The 16,994-nt window shown below is 38.1% G+C and overlaps 1 protein-coding gene across 1 annotated transcript in view; it reads right to left on the reverse strand.

Annotated features, from left to right (window-relative positions):
* The window catches only part of ABCA12 (ATP binding cassette subfamily A member 12), a 167,792-nt gene that overhangs the window by 106,233 nt on the left and 44,565 nt on the right, over nt 1-16,994 (reverse strand). The window contains exon 3 of the mRNA XM_027590137.2: nt 8,023-8,176. Within this exon, the coding sequence (XP_027445938.2) occupies nt 8,023-8,176 (154 nt within the window). The remainder of the gene's footprint in view (nt 1-8,022; nt 8,177-16,994) is intronic.

Genomic DNA, 16,994 nt, shown 5'->3' on the forward strand with positions numbered 1-16,994 from the left:
CCTTGCTGTGTGCCTTTTTGTTGGGGTGAGAGATCAGGATATCAAGTGGGCTTTGCTGTTCAACTGCTTACAAATTCCCCCCAGTTTTATTTTGCATTTGCAAAATGTGGTGTGATGGCATGTGTCCACTGTCACTGCACAACAGAAATTATTGTTTCTAAACTCTTAAAATGGAAATTACAAAATAAATGTACAAGAGAGCACTGTGGGTAAAAAGATGAATTAAGGTTATATATTGTTTACTTCCCCCAAGCAAAGATAATTAATTTTTTTAAGTCCTTATTAAATTACTAATGCAGGGCAGGAAGGTAGCCAGTACTACTGAGTTAATGGTAATCTCTGAACTTTCTCATTAGCATGACCACACTTATAGGCAGAGCGCTACATGCTTCTTGGAATGACAGGTGAGAAACAGTACTCTTTCCATGATTTCAGACAATTTAAGCACTTGGTACATACTTATTTCATACTGATTTTTAGTGCATTGTGTTTGTTTGTGTACCTATTCCTGCCACTTCTCCATTTTAGGCAGTGATGTCTTTGGAAGTAGGTACCATGTGTCATTCGTCTTCTTATTCCAAACACCTAGCACAGTATTAGACCATTAGATCAGATGGCTAATTAAATAAAAAGAGACAGTAATGCTGGGGTGTGGCAGAAAGTGTTTTGGAGTTAGAAGATACCTTTGGGAATCCCCGCTCTTCCAATTCCTAAAACACCTCAGTCATTGCCTTCTTCATCTGCAAATTAGGAATGATACATCTACCTTGCAAGAGCTGTGAGTGCTACTATACAGGATGTATAGTAGGATGCTACTATACAGGACTTATCCAGTGCCTGTCTGGGCCCTGTCATTATGGGCACTCACCAATATTAACTGTCAAAAAATGATGGCACAGACACAGCCTTTAGGTTGGAGCTGAAGTCCCATTCTTATGCATCTGTGCTCCAGATATAGTCCCTCTGGAATACTAGAAAATGCAAGATCTCTGGACACCAAATGGATGTACCCTTATTATTCACAGATCTGGACCTGTAAGCACTGGCTAGTGAGGTAGGACAAGGCAAAGGATCTCACCCAGGGTTTTGTGGGTTTTGTAATCCCTTCTTCATTTTATTATTTATTTATAAGTGTACTTATAAAAGGAGTTTTCTATTTGTAGTGATGATCAGTTTTCCCCTTCTCAAGCTGTAAAATTCTTCAGAAAAGACTACAGTGTACTGCACTGGCAGATGGGAGGATGCCTAGCACATGGCAAGCATTGAATACTAGATAATAAGGAATAGCATTTGGAAGAACAGCTAGCTACGGAAGCAAGCTTAGCCGGTCCTCCATTGCTGCATATCTGTTTCTGCAAAGGTCCTTACAGAGAAAACACCCAGGAATGGCATGGCAGACAATAATGTATAATCATGCACTGTACCTACCATATTCATTGATTAACACGCCAACATTTATTCAATTCCCACTATATATAACATAATGGAAAAATCAAATAAGGAGTTGAGATTATAATACACCAATAATAATAGCTAAGTAAGAACATGCACAGGGGACAATGAGAACACATGACAGAGGCTGCTAAATCAGAGATCTAATTTGTGTTTCTTAAAGAGCAAGATTCTAGAATCACAACCTTAATTCAAAGCTCTTGCTACCTTAAACATTTTCCTTCACCTTTTCATTAGACAAGTGGTTCTCAACTGGGGGCAATTTTAGCCCCTCCTCCCAACAGACATTTGGCAATGACTGGAGATATATTTTTTGCTTGTCACAACTGGGGGTGGTGGTGCTACTGTCATCTAAGGGGTAAAGGACAGGGATGCTGTTGACCATCCTACAATGCAGAGCACAACAAAGAATTATCTGGCCCCAAGTAACAATAGTGCTGACGTTGAGAAACCCTGCAATAGGCTATTACAGATAAGTGAATTTATTCTGTGATGACTCATCCCCACTCCCACTCCCTAGGATGAACTCCAGAGACTTAAAAATCCTATTCAAGGAGGGCATATGATGTAAAGAGCACTGGGTATTATATAAGACCAGTGAATCACAGACCTGTACCTCTGAAACCAATAATACATTATATGTTAATTAATTGAATTAAAGTAAGAAAATGTTTAAAAAAAAATCCTTCCAATTTCTTAGAGGTTGCTTGAATGAGAGATACTGAAAAAAAATCCTATTCAAGAACTCGAAAAGCTCTGAGGAAGTCTCCGAGAATCTATCTCATACTGGATATTTCTGGGAAGAATATTAAAGCAAATGCAAAACTTAGAAGCCCCCTGAATCCAGCACACAGGCTCACATGAGTCCAGAAAATCCAACCCTCTAGGTGGTGCAAGAAAGTCTGAATTAAATTTCTAAGTGGTCCATGGGATCAATCAACTACCTTTTATGGGACCCAGACATTTGTACAGTACCATGGAGATGTCTAAGGGATTCTCCTGTATGCTTCTGAAGAAGTAGATTCTGCCTCAGTGGCATTTATAGGTCCCTATTTTGGAATGGAATTCAATAAAAGAAAGAGCTCAGATTCAAATGTTAAATTTAAGATACTGGAAGGGAAACTAGGCCCAGAGTACATTTTACGTCTTCTCAGACATGTCTACCAACAGTAACATTTGTGAAATGTCACATTTATAGATATCATTATAATGGTAGAATTTCTGCACTCATACTGGATGTCTCTCTATTTCCTGTGAGTGGGAAGATTACCTGTGTAGGTGGTATCCATGTGTGCCATGGTAAATTTTGTCTATAAAAAGAATTGCTTTCAGGGAAGACACATATGGCAAGTCCTAGAAAGAAAATTCTGACATTCTTTTTTGCCTCTAGCGTTAGTTAAACTTTTTATATTTTCCCCCCCTTTTCCCCAGAATAATTACACAGGTATATAGTGACACCTGGAAAGAAGATGTGAGATGTGCTCTAGGCCAGTTCTGATCCCAGCTTCAGACGACATTCGTTATTGACTTTTAGCTACAAATAAGGACGCTGTATGCCATTGAGGCCCCCTTACTGATTTGATGCAGCTGTCCTTCCTGGCTACTGCCAAGCAGATGTCATTCACTGGAAAATCTTAAATTTTTTTCATTGTTTTCTTCTATTTCATCCTAATGTTCATTCTTTCAAGGTCATCTGTGCTTCAGATATAATCCCTGCCTGCCCATGTTCAAAATATACATCTTTTCTAGGTGGCCCACTAACCAATCCAAAAATCTTTATCAGTTAAGATTTGAAAATGTTTTAATATGTTCCTCCATCCTAGGATATTTTTTATATTCTTAGGAGGGACTTTGGATATATATATCTGAACTAATACCTTTCTAAAAGTTTTTAAAGGTACTATGATGGACAGATGAGGAAATGTCTTAGGGGGTAGAAGTGTATCAGAAACGAATAGAATATGGGGGAGATAATATCACAGTATCTTTCAGGTGATACTACACAAAGTATGTTCTACCTAGTCCTGAAACAGGTCAATTAATCTGGCAACATTACAAGGGTATTTATGTTTTTCCATCACTATTTGCCTATTTCTCCAAGCTACACAAGGGCCTCTATTTATTTGTCTTTCATTAAATTCTGGGATTCTTTCTCTGTGGCCTATCTCAAACACAGCTTCCTCTAGTCTGGGATCCACCACCCTCTCTGTCCTTAATGATCACACCCTTAAGGGCCTCTAGGGAACTCTCCTGACATCGCCCCACCCAAACCTCTCTCCTTTCCAATAACATATCCACTCCCTTTGTTTCATGTTTTGGGCAGAATGAGATCTAAACAAATAGTCATCACATTTACCATGTTATATGGTAATTTACCTGCTTACCTGTCTGTCTGTCTGTCTTTCTCCCACTTGACTGGAAATTTGTATAGAGCACAGGACACTCATTCATCTTGGTATCTGCCCTGACTTGCAGAGTCTCCAGCACACGGTACCCATTCAATACATTCTTACTCATTGAATTAACAATTTTTACCCTGCATGGCAGTTAAGATATCCTCCCACTTTGCTTTTTGATAGATAAAACTTTAACCCTTTATTTTTTACATGACTAAATGATTCTAAAATGGTTACAAAATGGTTATAAATTACTCTGAAGTTAATACAGCATGTGACTTACACATCCCCTGTCATCCTTATAGTCAAATGAGGACACACATCTGTTCTACTTCCACTTACTTTACATTCCCAGTGATATCTTTAGGTCAGTTTCTAAACACAACCATAGTTTCCAGTACTAAACAAAAGCCTTGGCATTTTAAAATTATGCCTGGGGGCGCCTGGGTGGCTCAGTCAGTTAAGCATCTGACTCTTGATTTCAGCTTGGGTCCTGATCTCAGGGTTGGGAGATCAAGGCCCACATCAGGCTCTGTGCTCAGTGCTGAGTTTGCTTGTCCCTCTCCCTCTGCTCCTCCCTGCACTCACACTCTCTCTCTCTCAAATAAACAAGTAAATAAAATCTTTAAAAAATAAAAAAAATAAAATTATCCCTGAGTTACATACAGTTAGCTCTATTAAAAGTTTCGGCTAAGCCAATAGGAGCAGAGGTATGAGTTTGGAAACCACAGGTCATGGACGTGTGTCAGCATGACAGAGAGAGGGGAGCAAATCCATAGAGGCAGTTCTCCCACGGGATTCTCAGGAATGCTGAACCACTTCTCCCAATAACAACCCTGTGAACTCTGGAGGATGATTTTCAACTTTCACCAGCTGTGTGAACGATGGCCCAGTCAAGGGCTCCCACTGTTCTGATATATTCTTAGAGGCAGCGCAGAGGGAGGAAGGACCACAAGGGTAAGTCTTGTGATGTTGGATCATCAGTTGTACAAATGAGCAAGAAAACCCGTAAATATAATGTTTCTTTTTCCAGACAGCTAGTTCAAGTTGATGCTGAGTATGGTGTTGGATTTTTATTTTAAAGCACCTCATCCTGAAGCTAATGCCTAAAGAAATATGGATTTGATAACAGAAGGCTGGTGCCGATGCAAAAACATCGAAACACTTGGCGACTGGCCAGCAAGCAGAGGCAGCAGTGTGACCGCATCTTGAAGAAGAGCGGTCTATTAAAATAAACATGGGGAGCCTCTTTTGATGAGGCCAAAGATGGCATTTTCTTCCCTGCACTTACAAAACAGAAAAAGAAGACTGTTTTGTTTCTTAATGAAGCTATGCTGGTGAATCTTCCTTTACCAAAGGGAAGCAATTTAGTGGAACTGCTTACCCAGTAGCCATGCCCCAGTTTCACTTCATGGCCGTATAAACCATAAAAATTAATAGCATGGTGGGAAATATCATTAATGCAATTTTATTATTGTATATAATTTTCTAAATTAAGTTCCAATTACTTGGTAGTTTAGAGAAAATACTGAATATACAGCAATATACAGTTTGAGCTAGACAAACTACCTGGGGGTTAGAATAAAACAAAAAAAGTGCACATGGTCATCTGTCCAGAGAATCATCAACGGAGGATAAAATAAAGCTGGACTTTGATTCTAGTTCCAAAACCAACTCAGTGGCTCATCTTAGGCAATTCTGTGAGTGCGGTTCTCTATGATGTCAGACAGAAAAATACTCCTTTTTGGGAAGGTACATTTGTAGTCTTAGATATCGTTAACAGTTTCCCTCATTGTAACTTGGTTCTTCATGAAAAAGAAAGATATAAAGTTGACAGCCCCAGCTAGACCTGCAAACCAATTTGTTAATAAGAACATTAATATTTCCCATGTCTGTTCTAACCCTTGGTTCATGAAATGTCTATCTCAGGAACAACCCCTTCGTGAAGATCTATCTGATTACTCCACCTGAAAGCTCTCTGTGCTTTAAATATGGAAGGTGTCTTCCCTTCAGTATCCTTCTGGTACTCTTCATTGTACTCTCTCCAGTTATGATGATTGGTTTAATATATTCCCTTTCCTATTAGAACATAGGCACAGATCATGCCTAATTCACCACTCACATGGGGACACACAGACTATGAGTTATGTTGAACAACCAAGATGTCATGCTTCCGTCTTAGCTCTACTCTGATTACACAAGAGGGCATAGGCTCGAGTTAGTTTTGGTCCTCTTGCAGAGGTTACGCAGGTGTTAGTTGAGGTAATGCTTGTATATACTTAGAACATGCTGGTTTCATACATAATATGTCATGTCATCTCCCTGCTTAACACTTTCCAATGGTTTCTCATTACACTAAAAATAAAATGCAAATCCCTTCCCTCTTCCTGTATGTTTGATTCTGCGTGCTCTGTCTCCCGTGTTTCTGTCAGACATATTCCCTACCCCTAAGTATCATCTCTCACTACGTTTTAGCAACATTAGCCAACTTCCTGTTTCTCTAAATGGTCAGGTTTATCACCCACCACCTGAGGATTATTTGCTGCTGCTTTGCCTGGAACACTCTCTTCATATGCTGTCGCTGGTCTCTGCCTGTCCTTGCTGGTCTCTACTCAAATGCCACCTGCTAGCAGAGGCTTTCTCTTGCCACGCTATTGACTTCCTACCTTTCAACTTCTAGCCCATAACCTGCTTTCTTTTCTTGCTAGCACTATTGTTATTATCAGTAATTATGCTATTTATTTATTTGATTGCTCATTTTTTTGCTTGCTTTTCCATTAGAATGCAAGTAACAAAAAAGTAGAGGATTTGTCTGATTTACTTCTGTGTCATAGTGCCTAGAATGGTTCCTAGCACACAGAAATTTCTCAGTCTTTATTTCTTGAATAAATTAATAAATTAATGAAGGAACACCAGAATGTTTTAAGCATTAAGACTCATTAACTTATTGAAACAACAAAACCAATGTGAGTTAGCAACTCAACAATTGTGTTTTCCGAGCTATTGCCCATGACAATTCTTGGCATGTTTCTATTTTATGCTAAACAGCTTACAGTTGCTCGCTCTGAAAGTATCACCCATATTATTTGATAACCAAAATCATAATGATGTTACTAGAGAGAGTGTTAAATGCCAAGGAAGTTAAATTAAATTTCAGGATCAAGTATCTCTGATTAGAGATAAATGTAATCTTTCCTTGAGAAACACTTAAAAAAATCTCTAACCAGAATTGTCTCATGGTTGACTCAGAAAACAATACTTTTTCAGTTCTACAGTTTTTTCAGTTTTCATTTCTACAGACGGGTGGGTTCCTGGGAGTCTCTTTAGGTTTAGAATCCCAGAACAGAAAATTGAGATTATAGTCATGTTGAAAATGGTCTAGATTATCTTTATTCTTCAGCTGCCTCTCACACCATAAAATAGGACACACATTAACCTCATTTAAAGATTATTTATTAAGTATACTTTCAATTTACTTTGATTTCTAGAACTTTATTTATTCATTTTTTTTTAAAGATTTTATTTATTCAATTGAGAGAGAGAGAGAGAGAGAGACAGAGAGAGCATGAGTGGGGGGAGGGGCAGAGAGAGAAGGAGAGAGACAAGCAGACTCCCCGCTGAGTGAGGAGCCAGATGCGGAGCTTGATCCCAGGATCCCGAGATCACAACCCAAGCAGAAGTTGGATGCTTAACCAACTAAGCCACCCAGGCACCTCCAATTTCTAGAACTTTAGTTTCCTTATTTGCATCTCCTGGTTTCTGTTACATCTGGAAGTACCACATAGAGTAATATAAATATGTCATGTTTCCAGGAGATAATGCCCCCTAACATTGCCCTATATCTGAAGCTTGTGATCCAAGCTTAGGACAAAGTGACACTGACAATTTGAGGTGGAATAGAGAATCTCTGAGGGAAGTTAAGGAGGAATGCCTTGGCCACCCAGCTTAAAAAGCAAAGTTTGGGTAATCCATCTAAAATAGATCATGCTTACTCCCACATAAACATGGTAATTTCCATGTGTACCCAGCTTATTCATTCATATTTAGATCACCACATTTGCAGACATAGACAATAAAGTCTTATATCTAACCCAGGAGGGCTTCCTGAATATCTCATAAGTAAACAAATTCTGATCTCTCAAAACAACTGAACACATTTGGGAAGTGCCCTTACCTGTCCTTAAACAGTGCATCATCAATTCCTTTCCTACGAAGCAGATCTTTTGGACCATAGGGTGTGTCTTTGCATTTAGAGTCTGTGTCACAGAGTAGGGTTTGCAGGAATGGGAAGAAGCCAGTACTAGGAAGATTTCGAGGTGCAAGGTAACCTGAAATTAAAAAACAAAATACAGTAATTACATCACTATGGCATTTGCCTTGGAAGGGAAGGACGTGTAGTAACTCTGTTTTGTGAAATTACCTTCTGGATTATGACTATCTGGGTCCACTAATGTATCAAAAGATGTAAAAATGCCTGTTGCCCTACAAATTTCTTTTCCTGGAATTAGCTGCAGGAATGTCCGCTAGAGCATTTTAAAAATAAATCACAGTATATCCATATCATAAAACACAATGCAGCTAATAAAAATGTTGTCAAATAATATAGAAAATGTTTATAATATCTTGCCAATTAAAATGAGTAGATCAGAAAACAGCATGACCAGAATAGTTATAATCTTTAAAAAAAATAGTATCTGTATATTTAAAAACCTGGAACAGGGGCACCTGGGTGGCTCAGTCAGTTAAGTATCTGCCTTCAGCTCCGGTCATGATCTCAGGGTCCTGGGATCGAGCCGTGCATCAGGCTCCCTGCTAAATGGGGAGCGTGCTTCTCTCTCTCCTCCCTCCTCATGTTCTCTCTCGCTATCTCTCTCTCTCAAAACAAAACAAAACAAACAAAAAATCTGGAGGGATTTCCTTGGAGGTATATTTCACTTTATTTTTGTTTAACTATATAGTAACTATTTTTTCCCACAATGTACATGTCTTCTTTTGTTATCAAAGTCATTATAAATGCAGCCAATCTTCCAGATACCGGGAAGTATTTTTGGTCTCCTCAAAATTTAACATAACATAAATAGGATTAATTATCCTATACACACAATATTTTTTCCTATTTAAAAACCCATAATAATGGAATAAATAAATTCTCCCAATAAAGATCACAGAAAACAAGAACTGCAAGAGTAAAGGGTTTTGTAACTTCACTCTAACATTTGCTTTATAAAATATGATGATGGCATATATGTGTCAAGAAATAGGCAAACTGTAAAGCATAAACCTTTTTGCAATTAGGTATAATATTAAAACACTAGGTTCCTCTTTTGGGGAGTATATGGAGACAGTGAACTTTCAAAAAAGGTAGGTTTAGAAACTCTAAGAGTAATTCCAAACTGAAAATTAAAACGCAAAACCTTAAATTCTTCATGAATCTGTCAAAAAGGGTGTCAGTACAAGTCTGTTTTCATTATAAAAAGAAAGAGGAAAGGTTAAAAAAAAAGGAAATAGTAAGAGCAACATGGTTAAGTAAGCATTAATATATTAGCAGAGCGAATAATAGATAAAATTTGATCTAAGTAACTTAAATACAGCTCTACATACAGAAAATTGGAAATAAAAGGGAAGGGGCAATAAGAAAGTTGGCCAGAAATAAAGAGGAAAAAAAAGAGAGAGGTTGGAAGATGGTGTACTGTTGACTTTGAAGATGGAGGAAGGAGCCAAAAGCCAAGGAAAGCAGGCCACCTCTAGATGCTAGAAAAGGCAAGGACACAAATTCTCCCAGAGCCTCCAGAAGAAATGTAGCCCTGCTGACACCTTAATTTTTAACCCACTAAGACTAAATTTTAGACTTCTTATCTCCAGAACTATAAAATAATAAGTTGGTGGGTTTTTTTTAATTGAAGTGTAGTTGACATATAAGATTAGATTCAGGTATACAATATAGTGATTTGACATTTATATACATTATTAAATGATCATCACAGTAAATCTAGTTACCATCTGTCACCTTACAAAGTTGTTATGATATTACTGACTATATTCCCCTATACTGTACTTTACATCCCCATGACTTATATATTTTATAACTGGAAGTTCGTACCTCTTAATCCCCTTCACCTATTTCACCCATCTCCCAATCTCACTTCCAATAAGTTGGTGGTGTTTTTATGCTACTAAGTCTGTAGTAATTTGCTGCAGTAGCCATAGGAAACTAATACATGAAACAAGACTGGTATGAATTAAAGTTCTGGAAATTCAGAAGAAATTGGAAAAAACCTTAAATCCACCAAACTATTCACCACTACCTTCTAAGCTGCATCCCTATCTGACACCAGAAAGACCGTCATCTCTCCTAACATTAAACCCAGTGAAAACTTCACTGGAAAGTGGACCTTCACTGTTTTCATTGTAGTGCAATTTCCTGAATGAACTGGAGAGTAGCAGTCAAATTGCCCATTAACTTTTCACATCACCTGTCTATCAAAATTCTGCCACAATGGACTGCATACAGCAAGACCTTTACAATTCTGCAGTGAAATTTCACCACTGATGGTGGTCTACCCTACTACATAGATCCCAACTGCAGCTGCTCTCCCAGAGTGTGGGTCTGCCAATGGTCTTATTCCTATTTGACTTCAAACACATGCAGTGGGTCCTTTGAATGGAAAGCTGATAGTAGGGCAACAGAAGCAGATGACTCCTTTGCTCATTCCATTTATCAGGGTAATGGTATGGCTGAGCCAGGCAGTGCTGAGAACAACAGCTCATGAGAAGCCATATCCAACAGGAAGAGAAGGAAAAAAAAAGGGGAAAGACATCATGGGAAGAATATTTGAAAAGAGGTGGCACATGACATCCAATTTTAGTTTCTCTGGCATTGATTATAACTTTCAAATTATTAGAGAGGAATTTGGAAGCACTTAAACCCACAAGATTCCTCACTGTGATTTTGATAGATAAGCCTACTTTATAGGAAAATTCATCACAGGGTTGCTTTAAAACCTTTTTAAAAGTCCCTACAATGTTCAAAGTACAGACAGTTCATGCTTCACATGGATTTTCTGACAACTGATATTTAACCTGTTACAATGGGTTCATGCAAATGAGGAATTGGTTTGGGTGTGTACATGTTATAGTAAACACAGTGCCATGCACAGCATGGACTGCCTGAATTACTTATTTTACCATCACCTTTTAGCTAAGAACCATACACTCATTAAGATAAGGAAGTCTGTTGCAACAACGATCACTGATTTATTAAGCATCCACTTATTCACCATAGTATGGTAGGCATGTGACATACATTTATGCACATCCTTCTTTGATATCCATAATATAGTTTCTCATACATAGCAACTTTTCACACAATCTGGAGATCCTCTAGAACTAACAAGTCAGAATTAAATATAATTCAACTTTATTTAGTGGTCTTCTTGTGGGGAAAAATGGAATTTTTTCCCCCGTCTTCTGCCTATCTCAGTTACGTGTGTGCCAGGAAGTAACCACTCAGAGCAATGGTGGGATCAAACCATGACATGTTTTAAAGAGCTGCTAATTCTAAGTTGAACTCATTCTATTCTGAAGGTGTCTCTGGCACTTTCAGGTTCCAAAATCATGTTTCTCTTTATATCCGTAAACGCTAGGATGCAGGAAAAAGAGAAACATTTCTCTATCCCTCACAGGACTTCCGTGCAGCAAGCACGGAGCATGCCAAGTTAGAGCTAAAAATTGGTTGCCCACATTCACAGCCAGAGCACAGATTTAAGGACACAGGTAGAGGAAGATCATAACTATGCAAACCACAGCACTACTTGTAAGTAAAAAAAACAAAAAACAAAAAACAGATCTCAGGGGCTTGGGATGGAGGGTAAAGGCAAGATCGATTCCTTGGTATCATGATTCCCAAAGGTCTTACACTCAGGACAACATTCATGACTATCTCCAGGAGAAATAGTATTGAAGAACTTGCAATTCCATGGGGAAACTGGAGCCAGAAGACTCTAGTATATTCTGAGAGTGAAGCGGGTGAGTAGTAAGCAAGATCCCAATTCACCTGTGGTTTAGTTTCTCAGGGGCTCCAAGCAGAGGCCGTGAAGTGGTCTGAGCAACCACCCATGGGTGGGGAGACGTTATTCTCATAAAATGGACACAGTCAATAATATCTATATAATAGTAACATTGACAGATTCCAACATCATTTCAGGAAGTTGAATCAAACCAAACTATAATACATTTTTAAGAATAAACCACCAATTAGCTAAGCTTTTAACTAAATCAGATTCAATTCTAATTGTTTTAAGAATGAAACCAACATTATAAAAAGATTCAGTTTAAGAATTTAAAAAAAACATTGGGCGCCTGAGTGGCTCAGATGGTTAAGTGTCTGCCTTCGGCTCAGGTCATGATCCCGGGGTCCTGGGATCGAGTCCCACATCAGGCTCCCTGCTCTTTGGGAGCCTGCTTCTCCCTCTGCTTCTCTCTCTCTCTCTCTCTCTCTCTCTCTCTGTCTCTCATGAGTAAATAAATAAAAAAAAAAATCTAAAAAAATATACTCTGTAAAGAATTGTGATATCAACCTATACATCTATGTTTACCTAAAAAAGAGGATCAAGTTTGGTTTTCTTTTTCCTTTCTTCACAAAATTCCTTACTCAGAACAGTATTTGTGTGACATAATGTAAAGATTTGAGCAGTGGTTCTCAAAGCACAGGTCCTGGACCAACAGTGTCAGCACCACCTGAGAACCTACTAGAAATAAAAATTTGAGATCCCACCCCAGATCTATTTAATCAGAAACTCTGGGGATGGGGTTCAGCAGTCTTTATTTTTTTAAAAGATTTTATTTATTTATTTGACACAGAGAGAGAGAGTACAAGCAGGGGAATTGGCAGGGAGAGGGAGAAGCAGGCTCCTGCTGAGCAGAGAGCCCGACATGGGGGTTGATCCCAGAACCCTGGGATCATGACCTGAGCCAAAGCCAGATGCTTCACCAACTGAGCCACCCAGGTGCCCCAGCAATCTTTATTTTAACATGCCCTCTAGATAATTCTGATGCACACTAAAGTTTGCCAACAGCAGGATTAGATTACAAACTTTTGCAGGAGAGTCAGATAGTGAATATTTTTTAGCTGTGAGACTCAACTGTCCCCATCACAATAACTGAAGTCTGTCAATGTAGTATAGAAGCAGCCAGAGATAGCGTGGATATTAACGGGTCTGACTGTATTCCAATAAAACTTGATTTACAAAAAAAGGCAACAAACTGGATTTGGCCTACAGGCTCTAGTCTGCTGACTCCTTGGGGGATGACCTCTTACATTTGTCCCTCACCCTCTCCTGCCTTGCTCACTTATTTTCACATCTTCCTCATACTTTTTTCTCTCTTCCTCCATCTTACCTAATTTACTTAATATCCCTTAATATTCCCTTTCCTCTATTTCTCAATCTTTTGTTCTTTCCTTTCCACTGACCACCCCCTGTTTTGACTCAATTTCCAATTCTTTTCTTTTCTCCTGCTATTCCCTTCACCAACTCCCGTATCTCTTTACTCACTGGTACAGCCAAGAATGCACATTTCGCCCAATATTTTCCTTTACTTCTTTTCCTTTTTCACCTTCACAGGATTTTTGCCCCTTGCATAATAAATTCAGGAGCACATTGCTCATTGGCACTATCCACAGAAATGCTGTTTTCTATTTACTATATTATTAAAGAAAGAAATGTCACAGTCTTTTCAATAATGAAGCTGCTTCCATTTGACATCATTAGGCTTAGGGAGTATTCTGTAGGCTACCTTGGTGACATTTGTAGATATTGTAATAATGGTAGATATTGGAGAACTTCCACTGTGTTTCTTTGTGTTTTTCTCAAAGCTGGTCAGAACCCAACCTAGATGATATTTTGTGTTTCCAGGTGAAAGGAATTTGGTCTTTACCCCAGTAAAGAAATGAAAGATGTATCTTGGAAGGAAATTCTGACTTTTTAAAATATGATGTTATTCATTTGGGGTATTATAGTTTTCTTAACTTTTTAGATAAAGGGTCACATTAGTAGAATACATTATCAGGCTTTCTGATCAATTAAATGGTAAGTCTCCTCATGAAACACCACAAGAATTTCTCATCATGACAAGAGTACAAAATGAGACAAGCATATCTAGAAACATCACCTATAAACAAATAACCAGATAAAAATAATGAAAATATGAGAAAGGAAATGAATCTCAGAAGGATATTTGTAATAATGTATTAAAGTATTTTTATTCTTCTTGCAGTTTTTCAGCAAATTTCATTCTCAATAACATCTTTAAAGACATAATTAAAAATATAAATGACATAAACCTAGTCTTTTAAATTATTTTGTGGCGTTATATCAGGAACCCAGAAGACTGTCCTTGTTCTTCACAGGTCCTTTCCATTTGGAGGAGAGACCTGATCACTGAGGGGAGGTGTCCTGTTCCCCCACTCATCATCAGGTAAACTCAAACACGCTAGCTCTTCCTGATTCTACTCCCTCTGAATGAGGGCTTTTTTTTTTTTTTTTTTTTTTAATCTTTGTGGCCCAGAGAGACTTCAGTCTAGGGTTTAATATTGATATGACCTTGAATCTTCAGGTAAAGTCATTAGCTCAATAAAATTGCATTTTTTGAGAGACTAGATAAAGAATAAGCTACTTGAAAGAAAGAAAAATCCTTACATAGTTCTTAGCACAATGCTTGACACAGTGCAAGCAATTATTAACTATATGAATGAATGAAGGAATGAACCCCTGAAGGTCACGGGAAGCCTGCATGACTTAGGACTTTAACATAATATCCATCTTTATCTTTACTATTTATAGGGCAAAATTTCAAATTTTATCCCATATTACTGTAAGTTCAATAGATAACAATGGATACAGTAAGTTCAATTGATAGTAAGTACAATGGATACTATTGTATTATATTTATGTGTCTTATAAGAATGGATAAATCAATACTGATAAAAACCAGTAATACTTATTATAGGCTATTTAGGTCTCAGTTTCCTTGAAAATCTAGTGAGTACACATTGACATCTATAATATCGACCACCGAAATTATTATCCAGAGAGAATCCATCCATCATCTATTCAGTGACTATTTACCGAACAGACACCGTGTGTCTGGCCCTGAGTAAGGTACTAAGTAAGGGTCATCTTTCTGTTTTCTTTTAAATAAGAAATATTTCATTTAAACATTTTAAAAATGTATCTCTAGGTTATGTGTTTGTGTGTGTGTGTGAGAGAGAGAGACAGAGAAAGACCACCTATTTTCAAAGCTCATCACACTTTCATTATATAAAATGCATATAGAAGTCATTTGTTTTCCTAAATTGTCAGAAATATTATGTATATAAATAGCATATGTTTGAAAATAAATAGCAAAACATTGGTAAGACAAAAAACTTCCTGTTTTTTTGGAGGAATTAAACAATGCTCATTTCATACAAGCCCCATGACAGTCCTATAGGATAGGCAGGGCAAGCATGATACCCATTTTGCAGATAACCTCAGAGAGATCAAGCAATTTGCTTAAGGTCACATGAAAAGTTAAGTGCCAGAAATGGATCCAGAACTACATGATATACGACAATAATGAAACAACATTCTGTTCAGCTAAGTTTTAGAATATCTTGGAGTGAGAAGACTCAGAATTTGAAAAACAGGTACCACTTCTGGTTTTGATGCTGATTCATTAAATCACCAGGGGCAAATTAACCTACCCATGTCTCTATTTCCACATCTACCTAATGGAGGATAATGGGCCTTGCCACCTCACAGGGCACAGGGAAGATTAATCAGATAACTTGGGTAAGGCACTGTGAAGACTGGAGAGGGAAGGCCGTGTGGAATCCGGAGTTCCCACTGCTCATCAGACTGCTGTTGCATCATGTGTGTAATTTACCACAGTAAGCAGAGCTGTGCTGCTCCACCTGGTCTCCCATCTCTGTGCCTTGAACTAAGGAATGGTTAGGAGTATTGCATGATGTGTTTCTCTCCCTAGTAATTCATAATATGTACCTATATCACCTCATACAGTGCTTCAATTACTGCACACTCAGTGGGTGTGGCACCATGATACATTCTTCCTAATTCTCCCCAGGCAAGTCTTGCTCCATCATACAGGTGCTTTTCCAAGTTCAAATCCTTTGGCAAAAATGTAGACTGTTTCTGGCAGTGAGAGCTGCGGCAAGATGCTTAATCCTTAAAGCAGTGAGTAAGAAGGTCCTATACTCAAAAGGCTGGCATCTTTCTATGCCGCAGAGACCAAGAACAAACCTTGGGTCATTTGAGATGGTGTCCCACATGATGGGATCTTTCCCACATTTCCTCAGAGTTGTCTCCCAGTACCACAACCATCAGGTTTTGAAATGTACAAAAAGTATCCTGGGGAAGATAATTTGGGGACTCTGGCTACAAAATTGCAGGTGCTATAGGAGGTGTGAAAAGATTCTTGCCTTTGGCTTATTATTATTATTATTTTTTAAAGATGAAGGGATGAGGCAGTTTAGACTCGGGACCTTGCTATCTCTTTGGATGTCAGCTCTTTGATCCTAAAGTACACACTCAAACTGATGGTCAGCCCAAAGGGCTCCATAACTCATCTTTCTTAGTTTCCAGAAGAGATGTGCCTCCTTTCTTTCTGAAGGTTAAGGAGACCCTGTTGGGTGAGGGGTTCCAAAGATCATGGCTTGGTTTATTTAAATTGTAAACAAAATTATTTGATTCAAGGCTAGGAGACATAATTGTAATACATACATGCCAGATAATAAACTCCCACTTGGAATGAATCTGAAGTTTAAAAATACTCACTAATACTATTAAAAATATTTGCATTTGGCAAGGAATCTTGAGTTCTATGGCCCTTCTCGGGTGAGTGGGGTCCATTTGTCTTTTAGACAGGACTAACAGTAACCAACTGAAGCTTGTCTTTCAGTAGCAAAGATTCACAATTGCATTTTTAAAAATCTTCCTTGCCATGGCCATTTGTAAACAGAATCTTGGCAACTATTTTATTTCCTTCCAAATCTAACGTTAAAAGAAAAATGAACCCTAGATCCTTGTTCCATTGTAGAACATTCCTCCTATAAAACTTAGTCTCCTAATTCTTCTTAGATATGGCTACCCA

The sequence above is a fragment of the Zalophus californianus genome, chromosome 3 (genome assembly GCF_009762305.2).
Source record: "Zalophus californianus isolate mZalCal1 chromosome 3, mZalCal1.pri.v2, whole genome shotgun sequence".
NCBI classification, from domain to species: Eukaryota; Metazoa; Chordata; class Mammalia; order Carnivora; family Otariidae; genus Zalophus; species Zalophus californianus.